This window comes from Saimiri boliviensis, chromosome 10 (assembly GCF_048565385.1).
Source record: "Saimiri boliviensis isolate mSaiBol1 chromosome 10, mSaiBol1.pri, whole genome shotgun sequence".
NCBI lineage: Eukaryota > Metazoa > Chordata > Mammalia > Primates > Cebidae > Saimiri > Saimiri boliviensis.
In genome coordinates, this window is record NC_133458.1 from 15,102,869 (window position 1) to 15,119,053 (window position 16,185).

The window sequence follows — 16,185 nt, forward strand, 5'->3', positions numbered from 1 at the left end:
AAAATACTCAGCAGGGGTAACATTCATCCCCACTCAGAGACTTTGCTTTGTTTTGCTTCTGTCTGATTTATACCCTGTGACCATTCTTAAACAAAATGCTCCAGGAAAACCATGCACCAAAAAGAGATATATACTGGAAAATAAGGAGGATGGTGATGAAGAGAGCCTCCCACACCACTATTTGGAGGACAGGAACAATCTGAAGCAGATGAAGAGTTTTTGTGTTAGCATCATCATTAATGAGATGCTGGAGTAGAGGTTGGTCCTGTAGACAAGAAGTGCAGACTTCGTAAATACAGTGACAGCAGGTACAGGGGCTCAGATGGGTAAGAGAACATGGTGTATAGAAAATGGTCAGAAGTTCAATACTCCCAGGATGAAAAACAGCTAGGATAAAGTGTTCAAGATAAGCTAATTTCCAGAGTCCAGATCACAAAATACCATTAAGCCAGGTGAAGAAATTTAAATTTTATCTTGAATGTGGAGGAGAAACATGGAGAAATTGTGAGGGGATCCAGTAGCATAATCACATTTGTCTACAGTTATCCCTCAGTATCTTGGGGAATTGGTTCCAGGACCTTCCAAGGATAACGAAATCCACAAATGCCCAAGACCCTGTTGAAAAATGGTATATAGTATTTGCATATAATCTATGCATATACTTTAAGTCACCTGTAAATAATTAATAGTACCAAATATAATATAATGCTATGTAAATAGTTGTCATACTGTATTTGTTAGAATAATGGCAAAGAAAAAGTCTGTATGTGTTCAGTATAGACATAATTTTTGAAAAAAACATTTTTGATCAGTGGCTGGTTGATTCCAGGGATATGGAACTCATGAACACAGAGGGCCAACTCTATGGTGCATATCACTTTTGGAAGAAAGGCCAGAAGGGTAAGGTATGAGGCTGAGTTCAGTAAGGAAGGGTTTTTAATCCTGTAGGTGTTTGCTAAGGACACCTGACTACTGGAGATGAGCCTCCCAAGACAATGGTGTCTCCAAAAGAGGACATGGTATTGGGAGGATGATGAACTCTGTTGGGGACAGGTTGAGTTGAGTAGCCTATGAAATACAGAGATAGAAATGTCTAGTAGGCAGCTAACTTGAAACTAATGAGACATATACTTCAAGTAATAGAGTTGATGATATTGTTTAAGATGTACGTGTAGGTTAAGAGGCAAAGAATAAAAAGTCCAGAAATAAGGACAAAATAAGGAAAATGAGAATAGAAAGAGCCCACAAAGGAGAGTGAAGAATGGCTAGTATTGTAGAATACAAATAGAAAAGAAGACTGAATAAGCACACTTTTACAGTAAAATACGTATTATGTTCTCGAGATTATTTTCCAACATAGTAAAGCTACTTTTTAAGGAGGTAAAACCAGGACAGAGACTCTGTGACTTTACATTTTGGTAACCTCAAAACAGAGGTTTCACATCTGAGCTCAGCACCCACCCATTCTCAGGAGACCTAGAGCCCCATAGCAGTGTATACTTTTGTGAAAAATGCATCTATTCAAGGTCCCAGGTCCGATCTCATGTGGATAGAGAACATTTCCCTGAGATTCAGCATACCTAAGACAGAAGAATCATCTGTCTGTAGAATAGTCTCCCAATGGCAAGAGTAGTCTCCAAAGAGATTTAGGGCTGAATCCAGGGACATTGTTGAAGGCTATTCTTTACCAACATTGGAGCCTTTTCTCTTCCTTCTGCCTCCTTAGATTTAGCTAAAATTACATTTATTTAGAGGGAGAGTAGTGAAAATAATCATTAATCACTTATTCCAAGTGAAAACAAAAATTTATTCCAAGTTCAAAGTCATAGATTGAGGAACTGAAGTTGTCAAGTGCAGGATTGGGGTCAGGAAAGGGCAGGGACTTGTGAGGCTGTGTATGAAGGAACTAGTTTAACATGAGGAAGGAACCATGAACCAGGGTCGCCTCTAAGATGAGGACATCTTGCCTTCAGAAACCTCATCTTAAACTACAAAAACTCCTGTAGATAAAGACAGCCTGTGAGAAAGTCAGAGGATCCCTTTCCTGTTTCTTAGCTGACAAAGACTTTCTTCAGTCAGTCATAAGGCAACTGTCAAATATTATCACATTTATCTTGAAGGATAAAATTCATACAAGCTCAATTGAACAGCAGAAGCTAGATGCAAGAAAGAAGTCAGCCATGATGATTGTGGGGCTGGATCATTTCTCAGCTTGGTAGAGACTGAGCTAGAGATAGTCTTTAGTCTAGACTGTTACTTCAGGCACACTGGTGGTCTCTTAATGCTGAGGAGTCTGGGAAGATTTGCAGGGGTTTCTGTAATTTAAGATGAGGTTTCTGAAGGCAAGATGTCCTCATCCTGGAGGTGAGCCTTTCTGTGCAGAATGTAGGTGTCCATGAAGCGCTGTGTATTCACTGCTGGTACAGAGGTACTGAGAGGTAGATGAGGGGCTGGCAGACTCCAGGGTTGGGAGAAAATTCTCCTTCCTTATTCTGGAGACTGTTGACTCAGAGGAAAGATCTCCCTTCTCTGTGGAATTAACTCCATGGGAATAATGGATGAGCTTTAGTTCCATTCCTGGATCTTGTTGATACCAGTACATTCTGTCATGGCCCATGGTTTGAGAACATTCCAGAGTGATCTTCTTTCCTGTCCCTATAACACAGTGTCTTGGTGTCTGGTAGAGGTCAGCTTCCATGAAGCCTATGGGAAGAGACAAAAATTGGCAACAGAGTTCACGATGAACTTTGATGCTGAACCAGGCACAAACCCCACAAAGAAGAAGTGTTCTTTCTTGATTTTGGAATGAACTGTGTCTATGACTTACCTGCCCCCAGAAAATAAAAGGCTACATGGCAGAGGAGCCTGATAGTCATGGCATAGTCAGGACTAGAGAGGATGTCTCGAGCAGTGGAGAAGTAGGATGGGCTCTTGATGAAGTGATCGTGTGGATATGACACAGCCCCTGCCAGCTTCCTGGGTCCCATAGCCATCCTGTTGAAACAGTTTCATCCTTTTAACCCATCAAATGGCTAATATTTTTTTTCACTTCCCTCATCCAAAGTGGGCTCGGTGCTTTGCTTATCTTAACTCAAGTGTTAATATTCTTACAAAACATTCCACTGCAAGTGTTATTTATAAGCTATGAACATAAAAACTACATAGCTTCACCTGCCTATAATAGCAGGATTTTACCTAATTAAAAAGGTTGGGAAAGGAAGTGGCATTTGAGTTAAGTTCTGAAGGATGAACAGGAATGAATTTTGCAAACCTGAGAAGAACATGCAGAAGAGGGAACCAGTGAATAGCATGCCTTGAACAGACAAGGAGCAGGGAACTTGTGAGCATTAAACGGGGCAACCTATGTGTATAAACGCATGTAAAGGGCTTGGAGAAGTAACTGGAATTCATTCAGTCCTCAGAAAATAGGGTGTTATTATTGTCTGATAATAGCTTTCTCAGTCTCATTTTTCACTGACTTGGTGTTCAGGCTTTATCAGCTTGATCAACTTAGCCTTTGCCTGCGCTGATTTTAGTCCATCTTCCTTTTAATTGCACTATCAATGATGACAGAACAGAAAATACAATACAATATAAGCTTTGGTAATATTGCTAGAAATTGTTTGGGTGCCGCGGCAGTAAACAATGTCTAAACCAAGTGTCATTCTCCCCCCTCTCTTTCCCTCATTTCCTCTTCACAGAAAAGCCTTTGGTTTTGGTTGAGACAAAAAGATTAATCCCATAATGTCCACTTCCTTTGCCACAGCGCATTAAGATCCATAGTCAGTATTCACTGAAATTTTTGTTCACACCATGCTGATATGGGGTTTGGGTTTTTACAATTATATCTCTACTATTCAAGAACCATGTCTTCAGTCTGTATGTATTTTACATGTAACACATGTAGGCCCTTGTTTATTCTTCCTGTGCCACGTGTCACAAAGAAATATAACAGTTTTGACTCGCCAAACCCTGAAACATTATTGTCCTGTCAGAAGCTCCTTTAAGACAAAAGTAACCACTAAAATCATTAATGAGATTTGGCCTTAGCCTTTGCTATGAAATCTGGTCTTAATAGTAAGTGCTGAGAACAGAAAAAAATAAATGGAATTTTACTGCCCCCTGCTGAAAAAAAGGTGTTAGAGGTTTGGGGAGATTCTGACAACTGTTAAAGAAACAGGAAAGAGGGCGGGTCCCAGTTGTTCTCAGTGTGAAATGACTTAAGGATGAGTGATGAGTTGATGAAAATCTTCAACAGTGACTGGATGTAAAATCTATGTATACCTCACAGTAGAAGCAACTAAAGGAAGGAAAAAAGAGAAGTGCTCAATCTGGGCTTGAAAGTAGATATGAGAGAGTCTCAGGTCCTAGTCAGATGAAGGGGTGCTCGAACGCAGAGGTAACTATCTACTCCTGTTGCCCAGTGCAGGAATAACTCATGCATAGCTTGCCTTTTATGGATGAAAACAACTTTCCCCAAAGACTACCTTTCTAGTTTAGATAGGGAAGTCTCTGGAGAAGTTGCTGAGAATTTCTAAGTGTAAATAATTACAGAGACAGAAATAATTGCATGTAATTCTTGTATATATCTCCGTATATCTTTGTTCTAGTAAAACACCCTCTCTCAATGGAGGCTCCTTGATTCTCAGAAACTTGTAGTCCTTCCGGTGTCCATGAAGTTTGCATGGGAAAGAGATGCCAAGAAAGACAAGAGACAAAATGCAGTCTTAATATTCAGCCAGGCGGGAAAGATCTGGAACCAGAATATGGCAATGCTAAATTAAGACTTCATATTATGGCAAAGGACTCATCTGTCTTCAGACGAGCCAGAAGGGAGAAAGGCAGAGGGTCCTGGTTTCCCAAATAATGATAGACATTTCCTAGCTCAGGGGTCTGGGGCCCCATGGAAGTAGTATTACCTCTGAGGTTTCATTTTCCATGCCAAGAATAGCCTGTAACATCATGGTTTCTGTTTTTACAGACTAGAGTTTGATTCCAGAGAATCACAGGCACTGACTATAAGGCATGTGTGTTGAGCTTTTATGCAGTGTCTTATGTCTGAATCCCACACCAACAGCTTTTTATGAGCTTCAGTGCTATGTTCCTAACACAGTGGTTCTTTGGTTTTCATGGGGGATTAGTTTAAATCCACTGGTGCTTAAATCTCTCATAAAAAATGGCATAGTATTTGCATATAACCTGTGCATATCCTCCTGTATATTTTACATCAACTCTAGATTACTTATAATAGCTAATACAATGTAAATGCCATGCAAATAGTTGGTATACTGCACTGTTTTAAATTTTAAACACTGTATTTTTATTGTTGTGTTGTTATTTTGTAATTTTAAAAACACATTTTTTTCATCTGAGGTTGACTAAATCTGCAAACAAGGACCCCATTGATCCAGAGTGCCAACTGCATACTCTACCAATTTCCAAAGGCCCTCAAACACAGCATACATAATTCATCCTCTTTCTTCCTTCTAACTTTGCTCCTTTGCCTCTAATACCAAAACTAAGACTCTGGGCATAAACTTAACTTATTAAATATTTTAATTAGAATATATCATAGACTCACCTCAGTATATGAGTATATAAATTTGTGTTAACAATTAAAACAGGACAAATCTTTCACACAAATGCATATATACATCTTCCTTTACATGTACTCTTTCTCAAAACTCAGATTCCATTAAAAAAAATCTTTGATTTCACCCTGAACATTCTCCTATGTCTGTTTGGGATTATGTCACTTCATACTAGTTCTCAATTAATCGTGTATTGCCATCAGATATTAATATTGGATAATAATTGTTATATAAGTCTCTATATATTTTTGTCCAGTAAAACCCCCTCTCTCATTTTCCAGCCTTCTCTTAACCAAACATATTTTCTTTGTTTTAAAGGGACTTGTAGATGAGAGGTGTGAAGGACTTAAATCAGGCATCCCCAAACTTTTTACACAGGGGGCCAGTTCACTGTCCCTCAGACCATTGGAGGGCCGCCACATACTGTGCTCCCCTCACTGACCATCCATGAAAGAGGTGCCCCTTCCTGAAGTGCGGCAGGGGGCCGGATAAATGGCCTCAGGGGGCCGCATGCGACCCACAGGCCATAGTTTGGGGAAGCCTGACTTAAATACACATGTTCTAGAAGCTAGAAAATATGTTACTTGGAAGAAAATCCTGAAGAACTACTTAAACACATATTTAAATCTACTTCCCTATGTTCTTCTTTTACTCTTTTCTTCCTTCGTCTTTCTCTTTCTTCCTTCTTTTGTTCTTTCACTAAGCTAGACATTGTACTCAATGCTAGGGAAATAAAATTGAAGAGGCACTAATCTTAATTAAAGAATATATAGCCTTGTAGAGCCAGTATAAAAAGAAAACCAGCACAAGACAAGGATACCCTCTTTCACCACTCTATTCAACACAGCGTTGGGAGTCCTGGTTAGAGCAATCAGGCAGGAGGATGAAACAGAGACATCCAAACAGGAAGAGAGGAAGTCAAACTATCCCTATTTGTAGATGACATGATTCTATATCTAGAAAACCCCATAGTCTCTCTTCAAAAAGCTGCTTGATCTGATAAACAACTTTAGCAGTTTTAGAATACCAAGTCAACATTAAAAACAAGTAGCATTCCTGTACACTAACAACATACAAGCTGAGAGCCAAATCAGGAATGCAACTCCATTCATAATTGCCACGCACAACAAATAAAATACCTAGGAATACAGCTAAGAAGAGAAGTGAAAGATCTCTATAACAAGAATGACAAAACACTGCTAAAAGAAATTAGAGATGACACAAACAAATGAAAAACATTCTAGGCACATGGATAGGAAGAATCAATATCATTAAAATGGCCAAACTGCCCAAAGCAGTGTAGAGTCCATGGTATTAAGTTGGTGCAAAAGTAATTTTGGTTTTGGTGAATTTTAAATTATTATAACTAGGCTCAAGCATGTCTTTATTAATCAAAATAAGAACCATTACAATCGACACATTTTTGCCAATGAGATATGTTTGTTTATTCCTGTAGCATAAAAATCTATGCTTTGGAATTCAGTGATTTCTTGGAAAGCATTTTCTTCATCCTGCTGGCTGTGGAAGTGTTTTGTGTTTTCCCTGCAAAAAGCTGACAAGATACTTGAAGAAGTGGTAGTTGGTTGGTGAGAGGTCAGGTGAATATGGTGGATAAAGCAATACTTTGTAGCCCAAATTACACAACTTTTGAAGCATAGGTTGTGTGACCAATCAAGTGTTGCTGTGGACGAGAATTGGGCCCCTTCTGTTGACCAATGCTGGCTGCAGGCATTGCAGTTTTTGGTGCATCTCATTGATTTGCTGAGGATACTTCTCAGATGTAATGGTTTTGCCAGGATTCAGAAAGCTGTGGTGAATCAGATTGTCAGCAGACCATCAAACAGTGAACATGACCTTTTTTTTTTTTTTTTTTTTTTTTTTTTTTTTTTTTTTTTTTTTTTTCTAGTGCAAGTTTGGCTTTGGGAAGTGCTTCAGAGCTTCTCGGTCCAGCCATTAAGCTGGTTGTTGGCAGTTGCCATATAAAATCCACTTTTCATTGCATGTAACAATCCGATCAAGAAATGGTTCATTGTTGCACAGAATAAGAGATGACACTTCAAGGAAAAAATTTCACTCAGTTCATGAGGCACCCCCTTATCAAGCTTTTTCACCTTTCCAATTTGCTTCAAATGCTGAACAATTATAGAATGGTCAACACTGGGTTCTTTGACAACTTCTCACATAATTGTAAGAGGATCAGCTTTGATGATTGCTCTCAACTGGTGACTGTCAAATTCTGATGGCCTGCCACTATGCTCCTCATCTTCAAGGCTGTTGTCTCCTTTGCAAAACTTCTTGAACCAACACTACAGTGTATGTTCATTAGAAGTTCCTAGGCCAAATGTGTTCCTCATGTTGTGAGTTGTCTCTGCCACTTTATGACCGATTTTGAACTTGAATAAGAAAATCACTTGAATTTGCTTTTGTGTAACATGTGCATAGTCGAAAATATATACAAAATAAGTAGCAAGTAAGAAGTCATTAGCAAAAAAACAAAGTTAGAAATGTGCATTAAAATGATGTATAACATGACTACATTTACTTTAGAATGTATTCCAATATTAAAAAATGGCAAATTTCAACAATGCAAAAACCACAAATACATTTGCACCAACCTAATATTCCTATCAAACTGCTAATGATGTTCTTCACAGAATTAGAAAAAACAATATTTTAAAATTCATATGGAACCAAAAAAGAGCTGAATAGCCAAGGCAATCCTAAAAAGAACAAAGCTAAAGGCATCATGTTACCCAACTTTAATTTATACTACAAGGCTATGGTAACTAAAACAGCATGGTACTGTACAAAAACAGATATAGACCAGTGGAATAGAATGGAGACCCAAGAAATAGTGCTACACTTCTACAGTCATCTGATCTTTGACAAAGCTGACAAGAACAAGCAATGGGGAAAGAACTCCTTATTCAACCAATGGTGCTGGGGATAACTGGCTAGCTATATGCAGAAGATGAAAACTGGACCCTGTCCTTATTCCATAAACAAAAATCAACTCAAGATTGACTAAAGACCTAAATATAAACCTAAAGCCATAAAACCCCTGAAAGATAACCTAGGAAATACACCATTCTAGTCATATGATTTGGCAAAGATTTCATGATGAAGATACCAAAAGCAATTTCAACAAAATCAAAAATTGACAAATGAGACCCAATTAAAGAGCATCTGCACAGCAAAAGAAACCATCAACAGAGTAGATAGTCTACAGAATGGGAAAAAATATTTGTGAACTGTGCAACTATCAAAGGTTGAATATCTAGAATCTATAAGGAACTTAAACTTACAAGCAAAAAACAAATAACCACATTAAAAAGTGGGCAAAAGACTTGAACAGGAACTTTTCAGAAAAAGGTATATATGCAATCAATAAGCATATGAAAAAAATGCTCAACATCATTAATCATTAGAGAAATGCAAATCTAAACTGCAGTGAGATACCATCTCACACCAGTCAGAATGGTTATTATTAAAAAGTCAAAAAATAACAGATGCTGATGAGGCTGCTGAGAAAAGGGATTGCTTATATGCTGCTGGTGAGAGTGTAAATTAATTCAGCCATCATGGAAAGCATTATGGTGATTCCTCAAAGAACTTAAAACAGAACTACCATATGATCCCTCAATCCCATTATTGTACATATACTCAAAGGAATAGAAATCATTCTTTTATAAAGATACATGCACACAGATAATCATTGTAGCACTATTCACAATAGCAAAGACATGGAATCAACCTAAAAGACCATCAACAGTAAACTGAATAAAGAAAATGTAGTACATATACATCATGGAATACTACGCAGCCATAAAAAGAATGAGATCATGTCTTTTGCAGAAACATGGATGGATTTGGAAGCCATTATCCTAATCAAACTAATGCAGGAACAGAAAACCAAATACCATGTGTTCTCACTTATAAGTGGGAGCTGTATAATGGGACACACGGACTTAAAGAAGGGAACATTAGACTCTGGGGCCTACTTGAGGGAAGCAGGTGGGAGGAGGGAGAAGATAGAAAAAATACCTATTGAGTCCTATGTTTATTGCCTGACTGATGAAATAATCTGTATACCAAATCTCCATATCACCCAGTTTACCTATATAACAAACCTGTACATGTACTCACAAACCTAAAATAAAAGGTAAAAGAAAGGAATGTAAAAGAACAAAACAACTATGGTAACTTTGAAATGCATAAACTATCACACACAAGAGAAAAACTGAGTCTTTGTCTATAGAAGTCAGAAAAACTGTTATAGATAAGCTCACCTCTGATCTGAGAACTAAAGAATATGTGAGAATTAGCCAGACACGATTTATTTCAAACAATAGATGTTAGTGAGGTTCCAGAGGAAAGGGAACACTTATACACTGTTGGTGGGAATGAAAAATAGTTCAGCCACTGTATAAATCAGTTTGGAGATTTCTCAAATAACTTAAAATGAAGCTATCATTTGAACCAGTAGTGGTACCCATTAATTATGTACCCATTATGTTCATTGTAGCGCTATTTACAATAGCAAGGACATGGAATCAACCTAATTCATAATATAATTATGTACCCATTAATTATATAGCCATTACGTTCCTTGCAGCACTATTCACAATAGCAAGGACATGGAATCAACCTAAGTGCCCATCAACAGTGGATTGGATAAAGAAAATACGGTATATATATACACTGTGGAGTACCATGCAGCCATTAAAAAAAAATCATTCCCTTTACAGCAACATGGCTGAAGCTGGAGGGCATTATCCTAAGCAAATTAATGAAGGAACAGAAAACCATATACTATATGTTCTTACTTTTAAATGGAAGCTAAACATTGAATACACATGATTGTAAAGATAGAGACCATAGACATTGGGGCTCACTAGATGGGTAAAGGAGGGAGTAGGGCGTGGGCTGAGCAACCACTTGTTGGATACTATGCTTATGGCCTGAGTGATGGGATCATTGGGACATGAAGTCTCAGCATCATGCAATTTACCCATGTAACAAACCTGCACACCATGTACTCTTTAATCTGTAATGAAAGTTGAAATTTAAAAAATTATTTTTGACAAAAAGGGAATAAAGAAGTTCATTTCAGATGAAGGAAAGAGCTTTCGCAAAGGTACACCTGTGCAGTTCAGCCTGGTGTATTCACGGGATTATAAACAGTTCGGTTGAGCTACAGTCTAAAGAGCTGGAGGGAATTTGGCAGAGTGGGCCAGATGTTTAGTTGAAGAACCATTTCTGAAGGGCTTTGTGTGTTGTGTTAAGAGTGTCGTACATGGTCACACTGGTGGCAATGTGAGAAATAGAATAAGGGAAAGGGAAAAGAAGCTAGTAAGCCATAGAGAGGGCATTGCATTTATTTCTAGGCAATGGATGATGAGGGTCTGCACTGAGGTAGAAGCATGAGGAGGGAGAGGGGTAGCTGAATCAGATAAATATGTGTATATTAGGAACTGTGATGATGATGGCTCTCTGTGAATGGCCTTGGTCTAAAGAGACATCCCTTCCCCAACAAATTCATGACTGTGCCTCGGAGCAACCCACATATAGTGACATGGTTACAAGGAAAGTGGGAATAAGACCTGTGACCTCACCTTGGGATGGCACTAAAGGACCATTCAGTTTCAGAGCTCCCTGTGGGGTGAGTGAAGGACTTTGTTGAGGGTGCAGCACAGCCCAGCTTCTCCCTCTGCCCCATTTCCCTCTGCTCCTGTGCAAGGGCAGCTTCCAGAAACCTTTTGCACATGAATTTCCCTCTCAAAATCTGCTTGTGAAGAACCCAAACTATGCCAAACTGGGATATAGAAGTAATAGATTTGGAAACTGATTTAATAAGAGGCATAGCAAAAAGGAGGAACCTAGAATGCTTGTTCCAATCACTGAGATAGAGACACAGGGTGTGGCCAAAGTAGGCAAGTGCGAGGATGAAGAGACAATAATTCAGGAATAAACTGAGTTTGACTTGCCTGTGGAGCATTCTGCTGGAAGTGTCCAGTAGATAGTTGAATTTTCCAGGAAGGAACTTACAAAAGAAGTTGTCATGATAATGAATGAGACGGTTGTGGGAAAACATGTATATTGAGGAAAAAGGAGGGGAGAAGGGAAAATCCTGGGAAAATCTATCAGAAATGTCCAGGAGACAATTAACTGGGACAGCTAATAGCTTGTGATAGGAGAATTATTATTGCTGATAAGACTTGATGAGGTGTGCATAGAAAGCAGGAAACAAAACTGGAGAAACCTGTTTTTTTTTTTTAAATGGAAAGCAGATGAGTTAGAATCCTTAAGACTGACATTCTTTTCACATGAGAATGAGTAGAAAAGGAAACAAGTTGGATTTTTTATTTCTGAACAGTCACCAAGTCCTGTGGATTCTTTTGCTGAAATAATTGAGGTTTCCAGGACAAGAAGGCAATGCACATGAGGAAGACATCAACTTGATTCTCAGGAAGATTTTTACATCAAGCTCTGGCAGTCCTTGATCAATTATTTCTGTGCCTGGGCCTCACTGGCTCCTAAAAGAAGCCCCACTGTTGGGGAACTAGGGGCTTATTCCAGTGCCTGGAAAGAAAAGGGGCATCTCCAAGTTCCTAGCTTTGGCCTCATGCTGGGGACAGGGAATTTTGTTTTTTGAAATTCAGCCTATCCAGATAATAAAGTAAGTCTATCTGCAGCTGCAGGTTAAAATGAATCTCAGCAGAGATCAAAGTATGGGGTAGCAGATGAAAAATTGCTCTTGTAAATCAGCCTCTGGTACTTGAACTTCAACTTCTGAGTCAGATTTAATGATAATTAAATTTACTTACAGTGAAGTTCTAGAAAACAAGCCAGTTACTTTGTTTTTAAAAGAAAGGCAACCAAATATAGAGCTGAGCTGGGACAAACTGGGGCAGAGAAAGGTTAGACAGGGTAAAGAAGCTGTCAGTGGGAACAGAACAAAGCGTGGGATGTTGCAAAGTGGGGGGACATAATGGCAAAGGGATAGTAAAAATGACACTGGATGGAGCTCATAAGAAATGCCCTTGTTGAAAATCATGAGCTTCTGTCAAATGCTCAAGTCCATTCTCCTGAAAGGTCACTATTGGGCTAGCTCACTAGGAAAAATAAATAGGGCAGATTGATTCAGTGTAGCGTGTGGTTTCATAGTCGCTAAAGGTCACATGGCTTGAGAACATTGATGGAAAGTGGTCCTTAGGTCAGACCGAGGCTCACACTGCCTAAGCCCACTGAAAGCTCTAAACACCCCACATCCCACAACCCACATCCAGGTGCCCTTCAGAGCAAACAACTCACCCGTGTGTCTGTCTTTCTGTGTAGAGAGCAGGTGGCCAAGAAGCACTGTGCTAATAACTGGTGGCACAGAAGTAAAGAGCTGTGTGCTTGGGGATGGCAGACTCTACGGACAGGGAGAATTTAGACTGTTCCTGTCGAGAGACACTGTATCCATCAGAGATCTCTCCTTCGTTTCTATCTCCGACACCAATGGAGTAGTAGATCAACTGTAGCCCCAGTCCTGGGTCTTGTCGATACCAGTACATTTGATTATCACCCCTAGTCTGAGAACATTCCAGCATAATCTTCTTTCCTTTCTTTGTGATCCTATTTCTTGGGGTCTGGGTAACACCAGAATCCATGGACCCTGTGGGGAAATAAGACAGAAACTGAAGACAGAGCCTGGTAAGTGTCCTCTTGCTGTCATCTCTAGGGAGAGGCTTAATCCAGAACCTGGAAAATTTAAGGCAGCGATTTCCCCATCTGCTTTCCAAACTCACCTGTTCCCAGGAGAAAAAAGGCCACACAGAAGAGGCGCAGGGAGGCCATGGCAGGGAGAGGCAGGATGGAGGTGCTTCCAGCTCTGGATGTTGATGGAAGCAGGGCAGGAAATAGAAAACTGGGAGGATTCAGGAAGTGATGTCATTGTTCCTCCCAAGGTACTGGCCTTAAAGAAAGATGTAACTTTGTCTTATGTATTGTATGTTCTCAGCAGATGCTGAAACTCTTCTACTTGCTTCTCTTCTCTTTCTGGTGCTTTACTGACAACCACCTGAGATTGTCCGTCTCCCCTTCTCAGGGGATACTTATTTCAGTTGTTCATGGAGAGATCATCCTCCTGACAAAACATACAGGAGAAAATTCAAAACCAGAAGTCACTTGAATGATAAGACATTATAACTCATCTCCTTTTTTTCTGCATTTAATCATTTATTCCAACTCAGTTCTTGGTAAACTATGTAATTTGAATACATTCTCTGTAAAGTTTGAGACTTTTTGTTTGTTTTAAGGAGGACAGGATTTCTAAATTTGTTTCAAATCGCTCCAATTTTTAGTGGCTCCTGCTTTTCTGGTCAATGTTTTCTGAACTCAGAGCTTAATTGAAAATACTGGTTTCTTGTAGAAAGGTGTTAGCATAACATGGGTATATGCTTCGAAGAAGTACTGAACACATTCATTCCTGTTTTGAATTAGCTGAAAATACAGTGGTTCATTAAAGAATTGATTTTATCCTAACATATATTATTCCTGACTTTAGGAGGAAAGAGTGTAATATTTAAGGCAGTAGATTGCAAGTACAGAACAGCTATAGTGATAGTGTGCAACCCTGTCTGATGTAATAAACAACTGGCTCTTTGCTGCTTCAGATCTGTGCTTGTCCTGGTGAAGCAGGAGAGTTCCCTGACACCTCCTTGAGGACTTGAGCTCATAAGAAATGCTCTTGTTGAAAATCATGACCTTCTGTCAAATGCTCAAGTTCATTCTTCTGAAAGGTCACTGTCGGGCTAGCTCACTAGGAAAAATAAATAGAAAGGGTAGATCGATTTAGTGTAGAATGTTGTTTTATAGTCATCACATGGCTCGGGGACATTGATCCAAAGTGGTCCTTAGCTCAGACCGAGGCTCACACTGCCTAAGCCCACTGAGAGCTCTAAACACCCCACATCCCACAACCCATATCCAGGTGCCCTTCAGAGCAAACAACTTACCCATGTGTCTGTCTTTCTGTGTGGAGAGCAGGTGGCCAAGAAGCACTGTGCTAATAACTGGTGGCACAGAAGTAAAGAGCTGTGTGCTTGGGGATGGCAGACTCTACGGACAGGGAGAATTTAGGCTCTTTCTGTCGAGAGGCACTGTATCCATCAGAGATCTCTCCTTCGTTTCTATCTCCGACACCAATGGAGTAGTAGATCAACTGTAGCCCCAGTCCTGGGTCTTGTCGATACCAGTACATTTCATTATCACCCCTAGTCTGAGAACATTCCAACGTAATCTTCTTTCCTATCTTTGCAATCCTATTTCTTGGGGTCTGGGTAACACCAGAATCCATGGACCCTGTGGGGAAATAAGACAGAAACTGAAGACAGAGCCTGGTAAGTGTCCTCTTGCTGTCATCTCTAGGGAGAGGCTTAATTCAGAGCCTGGAAAATTTAAGGCAGCGATTTCCCCATCTGCTTACCAAACTCACCTGTTCCCAGGAGAAAAAAGGCCACACAGAAGAGGAGCAGGGAGGCCATGGCAGGGAGAGGCAGGATGGAGGTGCTTCCAGCTCTGGATGTTGATGGAAGCAGGGCAGGAAATAGAAAACTGGGAGGATTCGGGAAGTGATGTCATTGTTCCTCCCAAGGTACTGGCCTTAAAGAAAGATGTAACTTTGTCTTATGTATTGTGTGTTCTCAGCAGATGTTGAAACTCTTCTACTTGTTTCTCTTCTCTTTCTGGTGCTTTACTGACAACCACCAGAGAGTTGTCTCTCTCTCCTTGTCAGGGCATACCTATTTCAGTCGTTCAAGGAGAGATCATCCTGCTGACAAAACATACAGGAGAAAATTCAAAACCAGAGTCACTTGAATAATAGGATATTATAACTCATCTCCTTTTTTTCTGCATTTAATCATTTATTCCAACTCAGTTCTTGGTAAACTATGTAATTTGAATACATTCTCTGTAAAGTTTGAGACTTTTTGTTTGTTTTAAGGAGGACAGGATTTCTAAATTTGTTTCAAATCGCTCCAATTTTTTAGTGGCTCCTGCTTTTCAATGTTTTCTGAACTCAGAGCTTAATTGAAAATATTGGTTTCTTGTAGAAAGGTGTTAGTATAACGTGGGTATATGCTGAGAAGAAGTACTCAACACCTTCATTCCTATTTTGAATTAGCTGAAAATACAGTGGTTCGTTAAAGAATTGATTTTATCCTAACATATATTATTCCTGACTTTAGGAGGAAAGAGTGTAACATTTAATGCAGTAGATTGCAAGTACAGAACAGTTATAGTGATAGTGTGCAACCTTGTCTGATGTAATAAACAACTGGCTCTTTGCTGCTTCAGATCTGTGCTTGTCCTGGTGAAGCAGGAGAGTTCCCTGACACCTCCTTGAGGACTTGAGCTCATAAGTAATGCTCTTGTTGAAAATCATGACCTTCTGTCAAATGCTCAAGTTCATTCTTTTGAAAGGTCACTATTGGGCTAGCTCACTAGGAAAAATAAATAGACAGGGTAGATCGATTTAGTGTAGAATGTTGTTTTATAGTCATCACATGGCTCGGGGACATTGATCCAAAGTGGTCCTTAGCTCAGA

At 39.5% G+C, this 16,185-nt stretch overlaps 3 gene segments (V, D, J or C); all 3 read right to left on the reverse strand.

Annotated features, from left to right (window-relative positions):
- Positions 1 to 1,783: 1,783 nt before the first annotated feature.
- LOC141580018 (T cell receptor beta variable 25-1-like) lies at positions 1,784 to 2,995 on the reverse strand. The segment is given in 2 exon segments: positions 1,784 to 2,703; positions 2,828 to 2,995. Coding segments are annotated over 2 exon segments (516 nt in total).
- Positions 2,996 to 12,940: 9,945 nt separating this feature from the next.
- Positions 12,941 to 13,465, reverse strand: LOC120365300 (T cell receptor beta variable 24-1-like). The segment is given in 2 exon segments: positions 12,941 to 13,251; positions 13,385 to 13,465. Coding segments are annotated over 2 exon segments (345 nt in total).
- Positions 13,466 to 14,582: 1,117 nt separating this feature from the next.
- Positions 14,583 to 15,152, reverse strand: LOC141580023 (T cell receptor beta variable 24-1-like). The segment is given in 2 exon segments: positions 14,583 to 14,939; positions 15,073 to 15,152. Coding segments are annotated over 2 exon segments (345 nt in total).
- Between the last annotated feature and the right edge of the window lie 1,033 nt (positions 15,153 to 16,185).